Source organism: Mercenaria mercenaria, chromosome 4 (genome assembly GCF_021730395.1).
Source record: "Mercenaria mercenaria strain notata chromosome 4, MADL_Memer_1, whole genome shotgun sequence".
In the NCBI taxonomy this organism is placed as follows: domain Eukaryota; kingdom Metazoa; phylum Mollusca; class Bivalvia; order Venerida; family Veneridae; genus Mercenaria; species Mercenaria mercenaria.
This window is the reverse complement of record NC_069364.1, coordinates 47344100-47361483: the sequence shown is the minus strand read 5'-3', so window position 1 is coordinate 47361483 and position 17384 is coordinate 47344100. Positions and strand designations below refer to the sequence as shown.

Below are 17384 nucleotides of genomic sequence, written 5' to 3'. Positions count from 1 at the left end.
TGTGGCTCATTGTCACTGTGGCAATAAAATTCAAAATCACGTTTTGACATTTTTTTCTTAGAAAACATAATTATTGTACTATATCTAAGTGTATATGGCTCATAGACAACATGAAGTGCACAGCGCAAAAGTCGGTCGGTAGATTAATGTCACAAATTGAGTTCGTCAAAGTGAATTACTTGTATTGTGTTCGAAGAATACTTCAAACTATTAAATGTATTGACATAAGATAGTGGACCCGTAATGATAATCAGCAAACAACATATTCTCCGTATACGATTTTTACGGAAAGTATTTATGTCAGTTCTTATTTCTATAATGTTCATTAATATCCATAATAACTATTATTGTTCAAACCTATAAATCGACACAAACGTGGCAGAATCTATGTAGCAAGATGCCCTGTACACAATAAATAAATTAGAAAGGGTGCTGTTTATTTTATCGAATAATAATTACTTTCCTAATGTTACTATGTTGAAGACGTTTGATAATGTAAGCTATTTTAAATTGAGTATTTATGGATTGTAATCAGCTATAAGCAATTGCATATAAATAATTGCTCATTTCATTTATTAAAAAAGGAAGTACAAAACTACTCCTTGCCACTGAAAATCAATAAGCAATTTATGTAGCAAGATTTTGCGCTTGTCAATTTAAATGTGCAATCATCAGAAACTTTAAATCATTTCTGTTCCTGCTTTCTTCCTATTTTGCCATGGCAAAACGGTCAAATTCAATTTTCTCGTACTTTCTCGTCAAAACATACTAACTTTAAAATAGTTGGGTTAATGTAACAATTTAAGGCAATTTTCATTTTTGTAAAGCGCGTATTAATATGGGCTGAATTTGCCAAATACCGCCGTGGCAAAAAGAAACCGGCGGCTATTTTATTAAAAAATAAAAATACTGTTGTATCTGATCACTTTGTTTAGCCCTAATTTAATCAGCCTTTCTAAACTCGTTTTAAAGGTGAGAACTGGTTTGCTATAAAGGTGAGAAATATCACATGCAGTCTACGTACTGCACAGTAGCTATACAGCAGATTATTATGATAAACAGAAGCTAGTCTATCAATGGTCCAGTCTTGTATATTGGTCCTTACCGCCAATACGCAGACCGTTTCATCCCCATAGGCCACATACCTCGCATACCAGAATCAGTGTCTTTAAACACTTGCGTGGCACCATTCGTATACGCTACACGTTACACGGCTGGTTAAGCGTGCAGCCAATCAAATTAGTTAAGAAACGTGTAAGCGTGCGAAAGCCGAAGGCGAGATTGTTGCATTATACGCATGCGCAGCGTGTAGATTGAAAATGGTAAAGCGCATGCGTAGCGTGCGTCGCCTGCATGATGACTGTGTTATTGTTTAACTTTATTTATCAGAAGCGCTACCAAATAAATAATCATCAAATTTTATGATATAGAAACGTAGCTTTCATTACAAAAGTTTAAATGAATCAAAACATATTAACTAATCCAACGTGAAAGCTTGGTCTGTAAGAACAAATATAAAACAATTTTTCTTTTTATTTCATATCGTTTCGTTCTTAACCAGTTTTTAATTTTTTTTTTTTAATTTCTCTATTATTTCAAACTAACACTGTTTTACATAAGTCAATAATTGAAAAGGTGAAATAATCCGCATTAGGAACGGTATATTTCCAAATACCTCAGACATACATACAATGGTGATAACAGACGATTCTTATACATTTTTAATTGATTTTGCTGCTTTTTTTCTAAATCCAGTGTTACAAGGATGAGTATATACCAATTTATCATAATAATCCTTGTATGAAATGTTTTGAATTTTCATTTAGAATTAAACTTTTGATGATGAATAATTACAAATATAAGTTTACGCGCCGAATAAACACTGTCACAGAATACATGCTACATTCACTGTGATGTTTTGATAAATTAACATTGGTTAAAAAAATAGCTTCAGTATAGGAGCTGGCGTATTTTAGAAAATATATATTTTTCTTCCTATATACTATAATGTCTCACCTGTCTAAAAACTTTTAGAAAAGATATATTTTTCTTCCTATATACTATAATGTCTCATCCGTCTAAAAACCAATTAAAAAAGAAAAAACAGAAATGCGTAACTTCATATTGCGCAATTTATTATTCAACTATAACGAAAGTTAGAAAAAGTATCATAAAGAATGTATCTTAAATATCGTATTAAAAAAAGAAACATAAATTGTTTTCGCAAAATTGTACAAACACTATTATAGTTACTAAATATTATGCACATTCACACATGCGAAAAATGCCACTCTCGCCTAAACAATTAATGGGAACTGGATGACACGATATGGCATCCTGTCAATCAGAGGATCAAAGTGCGATACCGCCTTTGGCGGTTTATGATCTACCTAATCAGAAAGAGAGTCTCATAATTAGTACACTATTGACTCAAATAGCTTCGGGCAATATCTCTATATTGCAAATATTGGGGTAAAAAGTTGTAGAAAACTTAACTAACCGAATTATTCTGATGAAATGAACGCACTGTCTATCAATTATAATAACTTGTTATTAAACTCATGCGAGTGCACTCTGTCATATATTTCTGAAAATCAATATAAACTTGGAAGAATGAAAAATTCTGCGATGAGTCATGTCAAAATGGACCAACTATATTTTGACTGTTCGTATCATTATATTACGGGGACCCTTTTCTTTCTAGTGAAAGGATAAATTTGATAACATATCATCTTATTTAAGCCGTCGGTACTTAGTTTATGCTACATTTGTATTGACTGGTCTAAAGCCCAACAGTATATTTCCTGTACTGAAGTCGTAGCTTGAAGAACCAATTTAAAGAAAATTTATTTCTGACCTCATGCAATTAAACACTTAATGGATCGCTTGCCGGCCAATAGTCAAAAATATTGCACGAAGTCCGAAAGTCATTCAATAAGTGTGTTGCGATGCAATAAACTTAAAGTAATGATCGTGATAATGCTATAGTGAGTTTAAACTTATCAGTATTGAGCTGACGCGGTTACCCAGTTATCTAAATTGTCTATTCAAAGTTCTGTTATTTGTGCGTTACAATTGACACTGAAGAACTAGGGGAGTTTCTCCTCTCCAGTAACGGAGATTCAACTACATGTATGTATCTTACATTTTCCCTTGAAAATGGACCCTTATCAGACCGGACCAGACAGGATTTTTAATCGTGTGTACGGGGAACAAACACGCCAAAGGTGCCACTGTAAATTTGAAAAATGTCTCTCTAAAATAACTCAGTCTATTGATGACTATGCTAAACATGGTGTCGGAAAGAAAATGCAGACCCGAACGCTCTTACTGAATGCAAAAAAAGAATATGTTTAAAATCATAAAACCTCGAGTAAAATATTATGAATCAAACCCTTCCTTATTACCTCCTAAACAAAAGTTGTCTCTTCGAATTTTAAAGAAAGCTTTATCTAAGTTACACAAGAATTTTGTTTTAACTACTGCAGACAAAGCTTCGGATCATAATATTATTATATGACGGTTTTGCTACACAGAAATATCAGAGTTATCGCTACAAGATGATAATAATATTGCAAAAAGTCATGTAGATCTATATATAAATTTTAATGTCGCACTTGACGACAATCAGATGTAGCTCCCTATTCTTTAATGGATCTACCCACAACTGCATATAAAGCTCGATTTATTGCAAATTCAACCTTATGACCTACAAAAAATATTTCCCTACTTTTGACTTCTTGTCTTACTGCAATAAAAAAAAACGTACAGAAGTATTGCTCCAAGGTATATGAGATCTAGGGCGTTAATATGTTTTGGTCCATCAAGAACTCTGAAGATGTTATCAAAAACCTAATAAACAAACACTTCAAATGTTCGACTATAAGTACTTATGACTTGTCTACTCGATATACTAATTTACCCCATAATCTTATTAAAGAAAAACTGGTAGCTTTAATTGAGAAACCATTTGCAAGAGTAAACGTTAATTATCCGGCATACAAAGAAACAATAGCATTATTTTCTAACAGTAAATTTAAGAGATACACCCTATGGATTTGTGAACAGGTTTGTGAAGCTCTAAGGTTTCTATTAGATAACATATTTATCAAATTTGGCAATAAAACTTACAGACAAGTAATTGGTATCCCGATGGAAACTAACTGCGCCCCACTCATTGTTGATTATTCTTATACTGTTATGAACAAGATTTCATGCTTAGTCTGTCCACTGAGACACAATTAGAAATTATTGAAGCTTTTAATGGAACCTCGAGGTATCTTGATGATATTTTAAATATGGACAACCTATATTTTTCAGAAATGGTGAAACACATTTACCCAAAAGAGTTACAGCTTAACAAGGCTAGATGCATTTAGATTTGAAGATTGAATACTGCTTAAGCCGGTGCTAGTGCGCGTGGGCAGTGTTGCATTTTCCATTACTGCTCATGAACAGACTCAATCAAACCGAGTCTGCAATTTTCACTCTTTGCCTTGTTCTCGGTGCTTCCGAGAGATCTACTTTTCAGATTTTAATACTTCAGATTTAGAAGAGTAAATTTGTGACTTAAATTTAACAATTGTGAATAATAATCTAGAAACGAAAATATATGATAAAAGAGACGATTTTAATTTTGAAATTCTCAACTTCCCCCACCTTGATGGAGATGTCCCTCGAGCAACATCATACGGTGTTTATATTTCACAACTTATTCGTTTTGCAAGAGCTTGCTCAAAGTTAGAGAATTTTAATGAAAGAAATCTTCATATCACCAAAAAATTATTACAGCAGGGTTACCGTTATCATACGCTTCGGAAAGCTTTCAGTAAATTTTACTACAGATCGTCCGAACTGTTAAAGAAATATAATACTAACTTTAAAACACTTTTAAAACTTGGTCTGACACACCCGGAAAACTATGGAGATGTAGGGTATAAAATTCGGAAAATTAATCATAGTCCTTATTTTAATTAGATATTTGTAAATGTGTTAAAAAGTTTAGTGATTGACCCCTCTACAGTTAATCGCTACGCTTTCCTATTTGATGGTGCGATGACTAATAAAGTGTAAGACTCCTTGTTTCTTTTCTCATAAATCCTACATGAAACGGACGGAGGGAGTAGAATTTTCTCATGCAGCTTTCTTAGTGGTGCCCTTAAAAGTTAGGCTCTTGGTGCTCTGACTTCAGCACCCATTTGTATAAACGATGGTTAAATATACATTGGTTAAAATAAACCAGTGGTAAAAATCCAGGTTAAGTTACCAAGTTGGTTAAGCAATTGTATAAACGCAACTAACCCTGTGGTTAGTTAACCAGATTTGGTATATTTTAACCGTAGGTTAAAGTTACCAAATAATCCCACAATGCAATACAATCGTGACGTAATTTTCCCGCAGGAATGTCAGACGAACAAAAACAAAATGGCGTCAGAAAAGCGGTATCGTAGCAAACAGTTTAGCCATCGCGAAACAGAGGTGTTAAAAGAGATGATGGAAATCAAGCACGGGGAACTCACAGCCAAACATTCAAGTGGAGGTCCCAATCCCCAGACGAAAAAGAAAACGGACAAAATATGGGCTGATATTACGGAGGCAGTGAACGCTGTTGGGAACTGCCCGAGGACGGTGGCTCAAGTGAAGGAGAAATGGAGGAACATGGTACCCTATTATAAAAATAAATAAATAAATAAATAAATAAATAAATAAATAAATAAATAAATAGATAAATAAGTCAGTTAATCAATCAATCAATCAATCAATCAACCAATCAATCAACAGTCCTTGTTGACACAGTTTGAAATTAAATTAACGTCTCTGTTTCGACTTCAGGTTCAAAGGCAGAGACCCATTCAACGCAGTCAGTGTGATATTTTACGTTGGATATCGACCTCACAATATATTCATCTGTTGACACTATTAAAATTATTTGCACTAGATATACCGGTAGTAGATCTAGATACCTACCATTGTCTAAAGTTTCGTACAGCAAATTTCTATTTGTAAAAAAATGTGTCGAGAAATGAAACATTGAAACAATTTTGAAAGAAAATGTTTGATAATTTTAAGATGAAGAAAGCCAAAGCTGATTACACAGCGGAACGGGTCAGCTTGGGCAAGACTGGGGGCGGACCTGCACTGCCAGAAATGTCCTAGACGTCGCTGGATATTGTAAACTTTTTGAAGGAGAGTGCGTCTTTCAGTGGCATACCTGGTGCCAATATTTGCGAAACAGTCTTGCCAAATGCAGTCAATGCAGGTTAGATACATAACGTGTATCAATCTCACCCCTTTAATAAATCTGATATTTTTACTGCAAAACCCGTAACGATTCATTTAGTCATTATTAAAAAACATAAAAACGCGTTGTAAGTAATTGCCTTGTGTGCCAGTAAATAAAACGTATTCAGCTATTAAATACATCTTTTAGATCTATCATCAATTATTCACATCTGTATTTAATGAACTACCATACACTACCCGGTAATTTAAATTTTAAAACATACTATATATTCATACATCCGAATTTATGAAAAGTTAATGTTCTTTTAAAATCTACAGATTCTAAAACAGACACCTTGGCAGACTGCATGGACACCTCGTCGATCGATGATAGGACATACATGTTATGGGAAGGTAAAACATTAAAAAAAAAACACAGTCAATAAACACCAATAACCTTTTATAAAAAAATCCGCATACAGAATCCTATTATATTTTGTTAATCAACATGTAAAGTGCATAGAACTGTGTTAGTATACGAAGGTTTAATACATTTTTCAACACAGTGTAGTGCAGAACTAAGAAAAAACTTCCTGTCCGAAAGAGATACGTTTAAATGTCGATAGCGGTTATTACTCACGTAATATTTATAGGTAAAACAAGAATTTCATTTAGATATATGCAAATAAAAGTAAAAAACATGAAAAAAGCATTACATTTATTTAGCTGCAGTGATCTGCATATTAACCTATTAACAAATAGACAGTTCCTGAGCGTGACGGTGACGTAATACAGTGTCGCAGCTTTTCTCACAGTCACAGGAGGTTCCATTGGGGACACACAGAATAGAATAGAACAATATTATGTGTTTTTACTTTTTAGCTCGACTATAGTATCTAAACTGCTTTTTCTTATTATATCTTCCGATCTTAATGAAACTTGATATGAGAAAAGTACTACATAATTTATGTGCACGCTATTATATACTGATCAGCAAAATAAACTATCGAGATGCAAATCAGGGATATTTTCAATAAAGAGAAAACTTAAATTAATAAATTTGACTTGCTTTCTTCATTCCACATTACACTTGAACAACTTAACGTGTAAAATTATAAAGAGTAGATCAACCGCGAAGTCAGTAATCCCACAGCAGCTGTTTTGCACGAAATTCACGTGCGCGTGCAATTAACGGTTGTCTTTGGGAATTTTTATTGTCATTGGAAACATTTATGATTTACTTACTCGAAAAAAAAAAAAAAAAACGGCATAAAGCAGAAACAATTTGTTGGTTGCATAGCACGACTGAATCAAATTCAGAGCGAGTGTGGGGTGTTAAAATGCACCTGACACGCAGGAGATATAGCCAAAATGGCCATTGTAGGACTACTGACTTCATGACCGATCTGTTAAATCTAATACGTGATTAGGTCTTCAAGTCTGATGTGGAAAGAAAAAAAAAGTCAAAATTATAAATATAAGTTTTTTTATCAACAAATAACCCAGTTAATAGAGTTATTCACCTGGATAGTTTCTTTTGCTGTTCAGTATATGGTCTGCACTGTTGTAAATATATTTAAATGTTAATTAATCTGCAGACAAGGTTACGAAATGCACGGCCAGTGTAGGCCTATAATAGCGATATATTTTTCAATGATCAATGTACTAATGTGTGATCCTGGTGAGTGAGAAAAATTGCATATTATTTAGTTTTTTACTCAGAAAATATGTCGACGAATTACCTTGTTTGGGCGATTTTAGTGGAGTGTACACAAGCTTCCTTCCCCCGCATGTATCTTCGTCTGATCTGGGCGTTTTCTGGAAACTTGTTATGAAGTTGTGCGCATAATTAGATGTCTTCAGGCATAAAGCTGGAGATAATTATTATAAAAAATTCAAAAGTTCCTTTTTATATAATTATACTCGGCGTCATTGAAAAGTTACCACTTAATATATACCTCTTAACTTATACAATATCTACGTCACATTTTCATGGCCTATGCGCGGTCTATTACTCATAGACCCTGTCTGATCATGTCTCCTAACCCATTTTATGACTGTCAGGTGAGAACAGCACAGTCATACGACGTGCAATTTCAGGACATGAAAGTTCGGTGTCAAGCATGTCAATGACCTGATGGCGTTGATCGATCCTTTAACTTGGCATTCTTAGCAAGGATATTCTGGATTTTTTAACGTATTACTTTTAGTTTGTCGACTAACTTCCAAGTGCAATGGATGATTTGCGATAGAATTTTCGTACATGTCGACATTGCTGGAAAAAAGTCAATTTGCACGTGCAGCACAGTGGTAAAGGCGCTGGAAAGTTGAATCAGTCTGGTAATCTAATTAAAAGCGTGAATACTTTCATTGCTTATATCAAGATCAATGATTAAAACCAAAACTTAAATTTGATTAACGGTATTGCTTTATTACATATTAATAAATAATGTAATATTTTGATTTGTGTACAATAAGTGTTTGTAAAATAATAATTCAAAAAGTATTTTTGTTAAATTAATTATAAATTTTATAAACATGATTAACGTGAACCGACATAATATTTTGTACTACTTGACTTTCATCTAGGGCTTTCAGGTGGGGTAAATGCAGAAGGTGAAATACTAAAGCAGCCGAAGTCCAGTCAAAGTCAAAGGTACTAACACTTTTTTTTGTTTTAATATCTTACTAGCTCGCCCGAGCAGCTGAATACTCGCTTGAACAACTGTAAAGTTAGTTATGTCCGAAAATTGTACACACTTCCTTTTATTGAATCATACACACACGACTTACAAAACAAGGACCATGATGGCCCAATATCGTTTACCTGAGTGTAATTTCACTTGAGGAAAAGAAAAACAGTAACACAGACCATTCTAGATGAATTTTAAAATAAGTCTGCATATGGTCCGGATTTCATTGCTCTGGCGTAAAAAGGAGAAATCTGCATCAAAACTGGGGTTATTTTGTAAATGCTTCAAAACAAGAAAGAATGTCTAAATAAGCCTGTGTCGTAGTAGAAATCGACAGGAAAAATCTGAATAAATAGTCTAATGTGTAAAAAGAAATAGGTCAGAAGCGCATGATTAAGCTCAGCCAATGTCAAAGTTAAAAATTGCACGGAAAACTTGACAATTAGTTTAAAATTTGTTGTTGCTTAAAATTAAGAAATTACGTAAGTAGTTGAGTTTCGTTATGATTTGAATAATCTTGGAACATGACCACCAGGCCGTTCTACAAACCAAATAAAGATTGTCTTATAAATCTCGATGTGAAATGCTACAGGTTTTTTTTCATTTGTTTAAGGACAATTCTTTATTTCAACGGGGACATTGTGTTTCAGAAACAAATCTTTTTGCATTTGTTCTTAATGTAATGCGTGCATGCATATTTGTTAACATAAACTTGATTGGGGCATTTTTTCTTTGTCAAGTCTGATCACTGTCATTTTTTATTTCAGTAAACCAAAGACGCTCAAGGAGCTAAAGATGGAATACTACCAGCAAGCAATAGCTGGCCAAAAAGTCCAGACAGACTGTTTTGCAAAGATGGCAAAGCTGGCAGACGTTTAATTGCTAAATTCTCGTCTAACTAATTTATATTTTTAGCTTGACTGTTTATGTTCGCAACATTTATATGTATTATATATGTTCCGTATACATATCTAAACTTATTAGATCCATTTAACACTCAAAACATCTTGTTTTTTTCGAACTTTAATCCCTTCTATAGAGCCAATTAACTATATAATATGAAATGAATACCTTAATGAAGTACCAGGGTTTTGAAATTACTGTTCCTGTTTTAAACTAAACAGAACGAGAGAACGAAGAATAATTTTACTATTCATTTATTCACTATTATACTATTTTCAGGAGTATTCTATAAAATATCAATCAGTCCGACAGCATCGACGAATTCTGTATAACGAACTGCAGTTTGCTTGTACCATATCTGAAAAAAGGTTTACATGTTATATAATCCACAGAGATAAAATTACTGATGTGAAGACTGATCTTCATCAGCACTGGTCGCAAAGGCAACAAGGCAGTCTGAAGAACGGCTATATCCCTCGCTATTGTCATGGATAGTGAAAGGGTTTATGGTTTTGGGTGTAACCATTAACAATCGAGTTGTGACCTTGACCTTTAGCTGGCAGGGGTGAATTATCAATTCTGCACATTGTCTTGATAAATGGAATATTACAGCCAATTTATATTAAAATCCTTCAAGGGGTAAAAGAGATACAGAGCAGACATAAAATGGAACGCTTAAACCTTTGGTCTTGAAATGTGTCCTTGACATTGAGCCAACAAGGCTGACTCATAAGTTATGCACATCTTAGTTAAGGACCCTTGAATGATAAAGACGGCTATAGACGAAACCGTAAGATATTTGGTGTGTAGTCTTCTGGTCATGTACAAAGATTATTCAAATCATGCCCCTTGGCCAAAAGGTCAAAACTGACCCCGCCACCCAAGGGTGACACTTCACATACAGACCTTCTTTAACAACAGCAATAAAATTTAAGATTTCAACTTTTAATCTCTCTGAATTATTCTTCTCATTTTTGCTCAGGTGAGTTTTTGTGATCGCTCGATGTCCGGCGTCTGTCTGTCTGTCAACATTTAGCTTGTGTATGCGATAGAGGCTGTATTTTTCAACTGATCTTCATGAAATTTGGTCAGAATGATAGCCTTGATAAAATCTAGATCGAGTTTGATTATTGGTTATCTGGGATCAAAAAACTAGGTCACTAGGTCAAATCAAAGAAAAACATGTGCATGCGAAAGTGGCTGTATTTTTCAATCGATCATATGAAATTCGGTCAGAATGATTGCCTATGATGAAATCTAGGTCGAGTTCAAAAATGGTTTATCTGGGGTCAAAAAGTAGGTCACTAGGTCAAATCAAAGGAAAACCTTGTGTATGTGATAGAAGCTGTATTTTCTTCAATTGAGCTGCATACAATTTGGTCAGAATGATTGACTTGATGAAATCTAGGTTGAGTTTGAATATGGGTCATCTGGGATTAAAAAGTAGGTCACTAGGTCACATCAAAAAAAATATTTTTTAAACTCAAGAGATCACATTTTTGGTCCAATCCTAATGAAAATTGGCCAGAATATTTGTTTCCATGAAATCACTAGGTCAAACATGTTTACACTGTTATGGTCTGTTTCTCAGGTGAGCGACCTAGGGTCGTCTTGGTCCACTTGTTTATATAGATCTGCGGATACATTAATTGATGTGTGACAGTAATAAATTTGTTATTTTTTTCTGTATTTGATATAAACTAATTTACCATCTGTTAAAGTATGTGTCTGTGATGTGTGATCTGACACCTCTTCCGCCCGTCATATCTATCTGGTTGAGGCTGATCATCTTCAGTGTCAGCAGCATCTTGAGGCTCACCGCATAAGATTGATAGATTGTGTAAAACTGCGCATGCAACTATTACCTTACTGGCCTTTAGAGGTTTCATGCGGATCTGCAAAAATATTTATTATATTGTTAATAAAATACAATGAGCAGCGCCATGAAAAAACCAACACAATGCGTTTACGACCAGCCTGGATTCAGACCAGCCTGCACATCCGTACAGTCTGGTCAAGATCCATGCTGTTCCCTTACAGATCCTATTACAATTAGAAAAAATCTGTTAGCAAACAGCATGGATCCTGACCAGGCTGCGCGGATGCGATGGCTGGTCTGAATCCATACTGGTCGCAAAGCCACTACTTTGATTTTCTCATGGCGCGGCTCAAATTGAGAAAACAGCGTTTTATTTAAAAAATGCTGAAATAAACATTTAACATATAGGTGTAACTATGAAGAACATTATCAGACTACATAAACGTGCAAACCAATGGTCTACCTTTGTTGATTAGGGGTAATTAATGTATTTAAATGGCAAATGATGCATTAAATTTCAATAGAAAGAATTCTTTTATCTACCAGTTCATTAAAACTTTTTTTAAAAAGGGCTACCGGTATTTATCCTTTTTTATTAACTTACCTACATGAAAATAGTGAAGACTACATGTTTATTTAAAAATTATTTTGCAAACTAGAAATATGAAAACTTTATACCTCTGAATGTTTTACATGAAACTTCCATTTCCAAATTCCAAAAACCCTTTCTATCAGATTCCTTGTAGCAATGTGTGATCGGTTATATCTTTCCTCCTTGGCATTTGCTTCAAAAGATGTAAAAAGTAAAGATTAAGATTTTTGTTTATGAAATGACAAATTTGGGATGTGAATATTAATTACAATAAATCTCATGTTAAAACAAGGTTTAAAAATACCCCTCAAATACTTGAGGAAAGTAGTAGTTTCTAAGATGCCTATATATACACAGTTTAGATTTTACAAAAGTACCTTTTAAACTTTAACTTTCACCTCATGCAATGTACTTGAACCTTATACTCTAATGCAGTAACTCTAATGCAATATACTTAAACCTTATACTCTTAAACTAAAATTATATTAGTAACTTTTCAAGAGATATTGGTAGAATTAATTTAATAGAATTTTGTAGTTTACTGGCCAATTACATTTGTAATCTTCCTCCTTTGTAATCTTATCCAATTAAAAACAGGCCTGTGAAGTAGTGTTATATATAAAATACTTAATTAGTTTGAAAAACCATGCCAAATGTAACAATTTTACTAAGGGCCAGCAAATACAAAAGTCTAGCTTTGAGGTTTATCATACATTTATTTATTTATTGAAAGAAGAAAGTTCTAGGCAAATCAAATTTAAATTCATAAAATAATAAAGGTTAATGCTGATTAAATTCATTTAATTTTTAAAATGTCCACAGTAACTCACCTGGATTTGTGTAAGGAGTAAGAAGGAATGGTCTACATGGGTAGCCGCTATCCCCTAAAAACAGACCTTTTTCAAAATCTGGAAAAGTAGTTATTTTTTAAATAATCTGAATTCGCACAGTATGAAAATTTGTCAATTTTTCCAAACAATTGGGGAATATGGAAAATAAATTTATACAAAAAACAAAAAAACCCAAAAAGTCATTAAATAAACATTATTATTACAGAAGACTTTTGATTATGAATTATCACTGAATGTTGCTGTAGCTGATACTCATAAATGCATGATAAATAATTTATTAAAAATGAAATTTTTGAGGTAAAAAATATGTGGAAAAATAACATAAAGAGCTAGTTACAAATATATTTTTTTATAATTATGATTAATTGTATTTAATTGCTTTAAATTAAGCAGATAAATTCTCTTATAAAATCATAATTGCCTAATATAGTTGTGATGCTGTCAATTAAGATATTAATGTATTTGTATCATTATTAACTGGCATTGTTTAAAAGAAAATGTGAGCAACCTTGATGGTTTCCTTCTAAATGTTGACAAAGGCTAGAACATCTAAAAACATGAGCATCATGACATGATCCTGGCCAGCAAGCATTAATGCTGGTGAACCTCCCTACAAATAAATTTAGTAACTTTTAGATCTACAGTACATGTATTAATTAAGCAATTGACAGAGAGCAAAGTTTTACATAGGCCTGGGCTATTTTCAAATAAATGCTTCAAGCTAAGAAAACGATGACTTAGTAGATCTTACTGTATGTCTTACTTTATTATTCAACATTTATAAATCTTTAGAACTGTAACATAAATTTTATTTGATCGTCACCGATATGGAGCCCCAAAGAAAAGTTCTTGTTGACAATGACGTCAGTAGTGTTGTTCAACATGCGGATCTGCATTTACAGTATACAGTAGAGGCTGTTTCTTATATTGTTTAAATAATTTTAAAGGATCTTTATGATGTAACTAAGGTAAGATTGTTTATACGAGTATAATAAAAAACACCTTTGCTGTCACACGTAGCCTGTACATTAATTGAATGTTGTCTCTTTCTGTTAACATACGCTGGTTCGTCCGGCTGGCCAGGTGCGATGATCTTGACGTGTGTGCCATCTATACACCCAATGACACAGGGAAAATCGCGTAAAGCGTAAAACCCATTCTTTGTTGCTCGTTATTCAATGTTTGTTTTTGGAAATCTGATGACCCTGTCCTTCAAGTCAAATAATGCGTCCATAACGTCCGTCACTGTCCGCGATACGGTTGCCACGTCAACTCCAAACGTATCACCGATGACCTGTAAGAAATTGCCGGACGCATAAAAGCGTAGGGCAATCATAACCTGTTGAGGTGGTGTCAGGGGTCGGTTCCGTTGAGTCCGCCGTTCCAGTCGGTGTTGTAACAGCCGTACAAGTCTGTCAATGTTGTCCGACGAAAATCTGTATCGTTTTCGTAATTCCTCATCGTCAAAGTCAGTAAGCTGTCGGTCAATTCGTCGAAACTGTCGCGGTTGTCTGTGGTTAGTTTCAAAGATGTCGGCCATTTTGAATTTGGTAACCTGTCTGGTAACCCACTTACCATGGTTCCTGAGGTGGGTAAATTTAACCACGAAAAATAACCGGTTAAATATACCTATGAATTTTATACAAATGCTTGCCATGTTTTAACCACGCTTTTAACCAGTGGTTAAATTTAACCACTGGTTAAATAGTATATACAAATGGGTGCAGACAAGTTGTCGAGTACATTGGTGTAATTACATTTTAGATTTTCCATAATTTTATGTTTTACTTAATATGATCTGGTATTTTTTTTCCACTACTGTTATAGCCTTTCTCAGCAGGGAATGATTGTATTAACATCGTGTTGTCTAACTTGTTGAAAATGTGGTAAGTGCGAGGTTGGCATGCCCTAAACGCGTTTAAACCCCCAGATTCCTTTATATAGGTTACTGACCGTTCCAAGACGTTGCCCCTATTTTCAACTTGTTTTCTTTCCTCTTTCTCCTCACTCCCCATATCGCCCCCATCCTTTCCCCTTGCATTTGCGCTCCCTTGATTTGGTATCCCCTCCCCTTTTATTATGAGTAAGTTATCGTGCCCACCTTAATTTTGGCTGGCGGAATCCTAAGGCGGTGCCCGAGTGTTGTTTTTCCCTGCTTATGTGTGTGCGTTTGTGTGCTTGTGCGTCTGTGTGTCTTGGGCGGTGCCCTACATTGTTGTTATATCTTACTTGTCTGTTTATCTATGCAAGTTAGTTAAGTGTGTGTGTGTGTGTGTGCGTGCGTGCGTGCGTGCGTGCGTGCGTGCGTGTGCGTGTGTGTGCGTGTGTACATGTGTGTGTGTGTGTGTCCGTGCGTATGTGTGTGTGTGTTTGTGTGTCTGTTTGTCATTTGTACCGGGCTGCTGTGGTTTACGTTGTAGGGTAACTGTGATTAAGGAGCGTAGCATACCCTTTTGAATATTTCTCCTTGTTCCAATTTCCCCTTCTACCCCCCCCCCCCCCCCCCACCCACACACTTTTCTACCCCCTACCCCTCCCTCCCCAATTTGTCTATATTTTGCATATAATTAAAATGTACTTGTTGAATTTTTGAAGCAACCCGTCTATAATAGTTTTCCGTTACAGCTTCTTTTTATTGTGGGCCTAATTTGCAAATGCGTGGCTCTGAGGCTGTGTTTGTGGTGCTCTGTGCTTCCGAAAAATCTACCCTTACCTATGATCTTTTGGTATATACATGCACTTTTTCATTTATATTGTGAAAATATTAATGATATACAGAAGGGTGGATAGTAAATCATTTTTCAATCACATTGAGGTCGATCCTCAAGTTTTAATAATTTTCGGCTTGAGTAGCACACCATTTTATTTTGTATTATATATATTAACAAAAAAGAAGAGTTCAGTTCGTGCATGGTGATACACCTAGATATAAACACAGATATAAAAAGTATCCAAGTTTTCCAAAAATCCAAATTGATATACGCGGTCCAATCGGACATTTTGAAAATCCAAGCCAAGATCTGTCTCATATTTTTGGGAACTGGAAAATTTTCAGGGTAGACATGATGAAATTTTGAAAGTTGTGTAGAAATGCTTGGATAATGTTTAAATGGTATGTAATAACGTTAACATCATGAAATAGCTGTTTTCTGAGATTTGTTTGAAAATTTATTTGAAAATTTTGTTCTGCCCGGAAGATTGCGTAATTTCAAAGCAGATTACTTAATTGTTATATCTTATCAAACAGCATTTGACTTATTACACGATAATCCGTTTTACTACTTACAAAATTATTTTACCGAACTTGTAGTCGACTCCATGTTAACAGAAAAGTGCGAGGACGTCATCTTAAAGTGTAAGGCAACCTGAATCTATATTCAGCTTCTTTTTCACTAATAGCTCATGATCACTTTCAGTTTTATTTTCCACTTGTAAAATGTATTGATGGTTTCAATATCCGTTGTACGAAGAATGCTTACACTTTGACTTAAACGAAAAATACACTCTTGTGTATATTAGTACGTGTGAAACGTTGCGTTTGAAAACCATAATTTAAATTCTTTGAAACGTGACAATTTTGCATCGTGTGATTTTATACGATTATTATGAACAACTATCACATGTTGACGTTGTTTGTCCGTATAGTGCACGAAATAGTCCCCTCCGTGAGGAAACTTATTCGTGTCTAATGCTTTCAAACGTAATTCGGAATTATTAAGCACAACTTCATTGAACGCACGCTGGTCAACTCGCAGACGTTCTTCTAGTGATGTGTCCCATGCTTGCATTAAGTTCCGACATGCCTGGCAATTTTTTATAACCATAAATCCCGTGCAGTAGTTTCGTAGTCCATATTTTGGCATAAACATGTCATACGTACCATTAAACAACGGAAACGGGTTTTTTAACCAAACAGTATCAGCATCTGTATATACTACGTTGTACCCTTTCCGTAAGTATTTCAATATATACTTTGGGCGCCCTGATACCAATTTAGAGAAGTTTTTAGTTCCATACGTAGCAGCAGCAGTCGTTGAATTCCGCCAACTTTTCTCAGGTGTAATATAAGTATATTGATTATGCAGTTTAGAGTACACAATGCTATCTTCTGCAATGACTATTATTCTGATATCCAAATTAAGTTTCCTGTAAAAATGAAGCCAATTTTGAAAGAAATCGAAGAAACCTTCATTTATTGTAAATAATATGATCCAGTCCGTGTATGATTTCGTCAACAAATTCACAGGTTTGTCACTTTTATAGTAGAAATATTGATTACTCACCAAAACAGAAATAAAAGAAAA

General features: G+C 34.4%; 2 protein-coding genes across 2 annotated transcripts; one reads left to right on the top strand and one right to left on the bottom strand.

Annotated features, from left to right (window-relative positions):
- The first annotated feature begins 5193 nt into the window (after positions 1 to 5193).
- Positions 5194 to 6856, top strand: LOC128556751 (nuclear apoptosis-inducing factor 1-like). Its single transcript, XM_053542413.1, has 3 exons — positions 5194 to 5661; positions 6070 to 6259; positions 6562 to 6856. Exons 1-2 carry the CDS (start codon positions 5368 to 5370, stop codon positions 6154 to 6156), a joined length of 381 nt encoding a protein of 126 aa, XP_053398388.1. The 5' UTR covers positions 5194 to 5367; the 3' UTR covers positions 6157 to 6259; positions 6562 to 6856.
- A 7053-nt stretch (positions 6857 to 13909) lies between these two features.
- LOC123553373 (putative nuclease HARBI1) lies at positions 13910 to 14721 on the bottom strand. The gene has a single exon (XM_045343103.2). The coding sequence runs from the start codon at positions 14618 to 14620 to the stop codon at positions 14252 to 14254; it is 369 nt and encodes a 122-aa protein (XP_045199038.2). The 5' UTR covers positions 14621 to 14721; the 3' UTR covers positions 13910 to 14251.
- Between the last annotated feature and the right edge of the window lie 2663 nt (positions 14722 to 17384).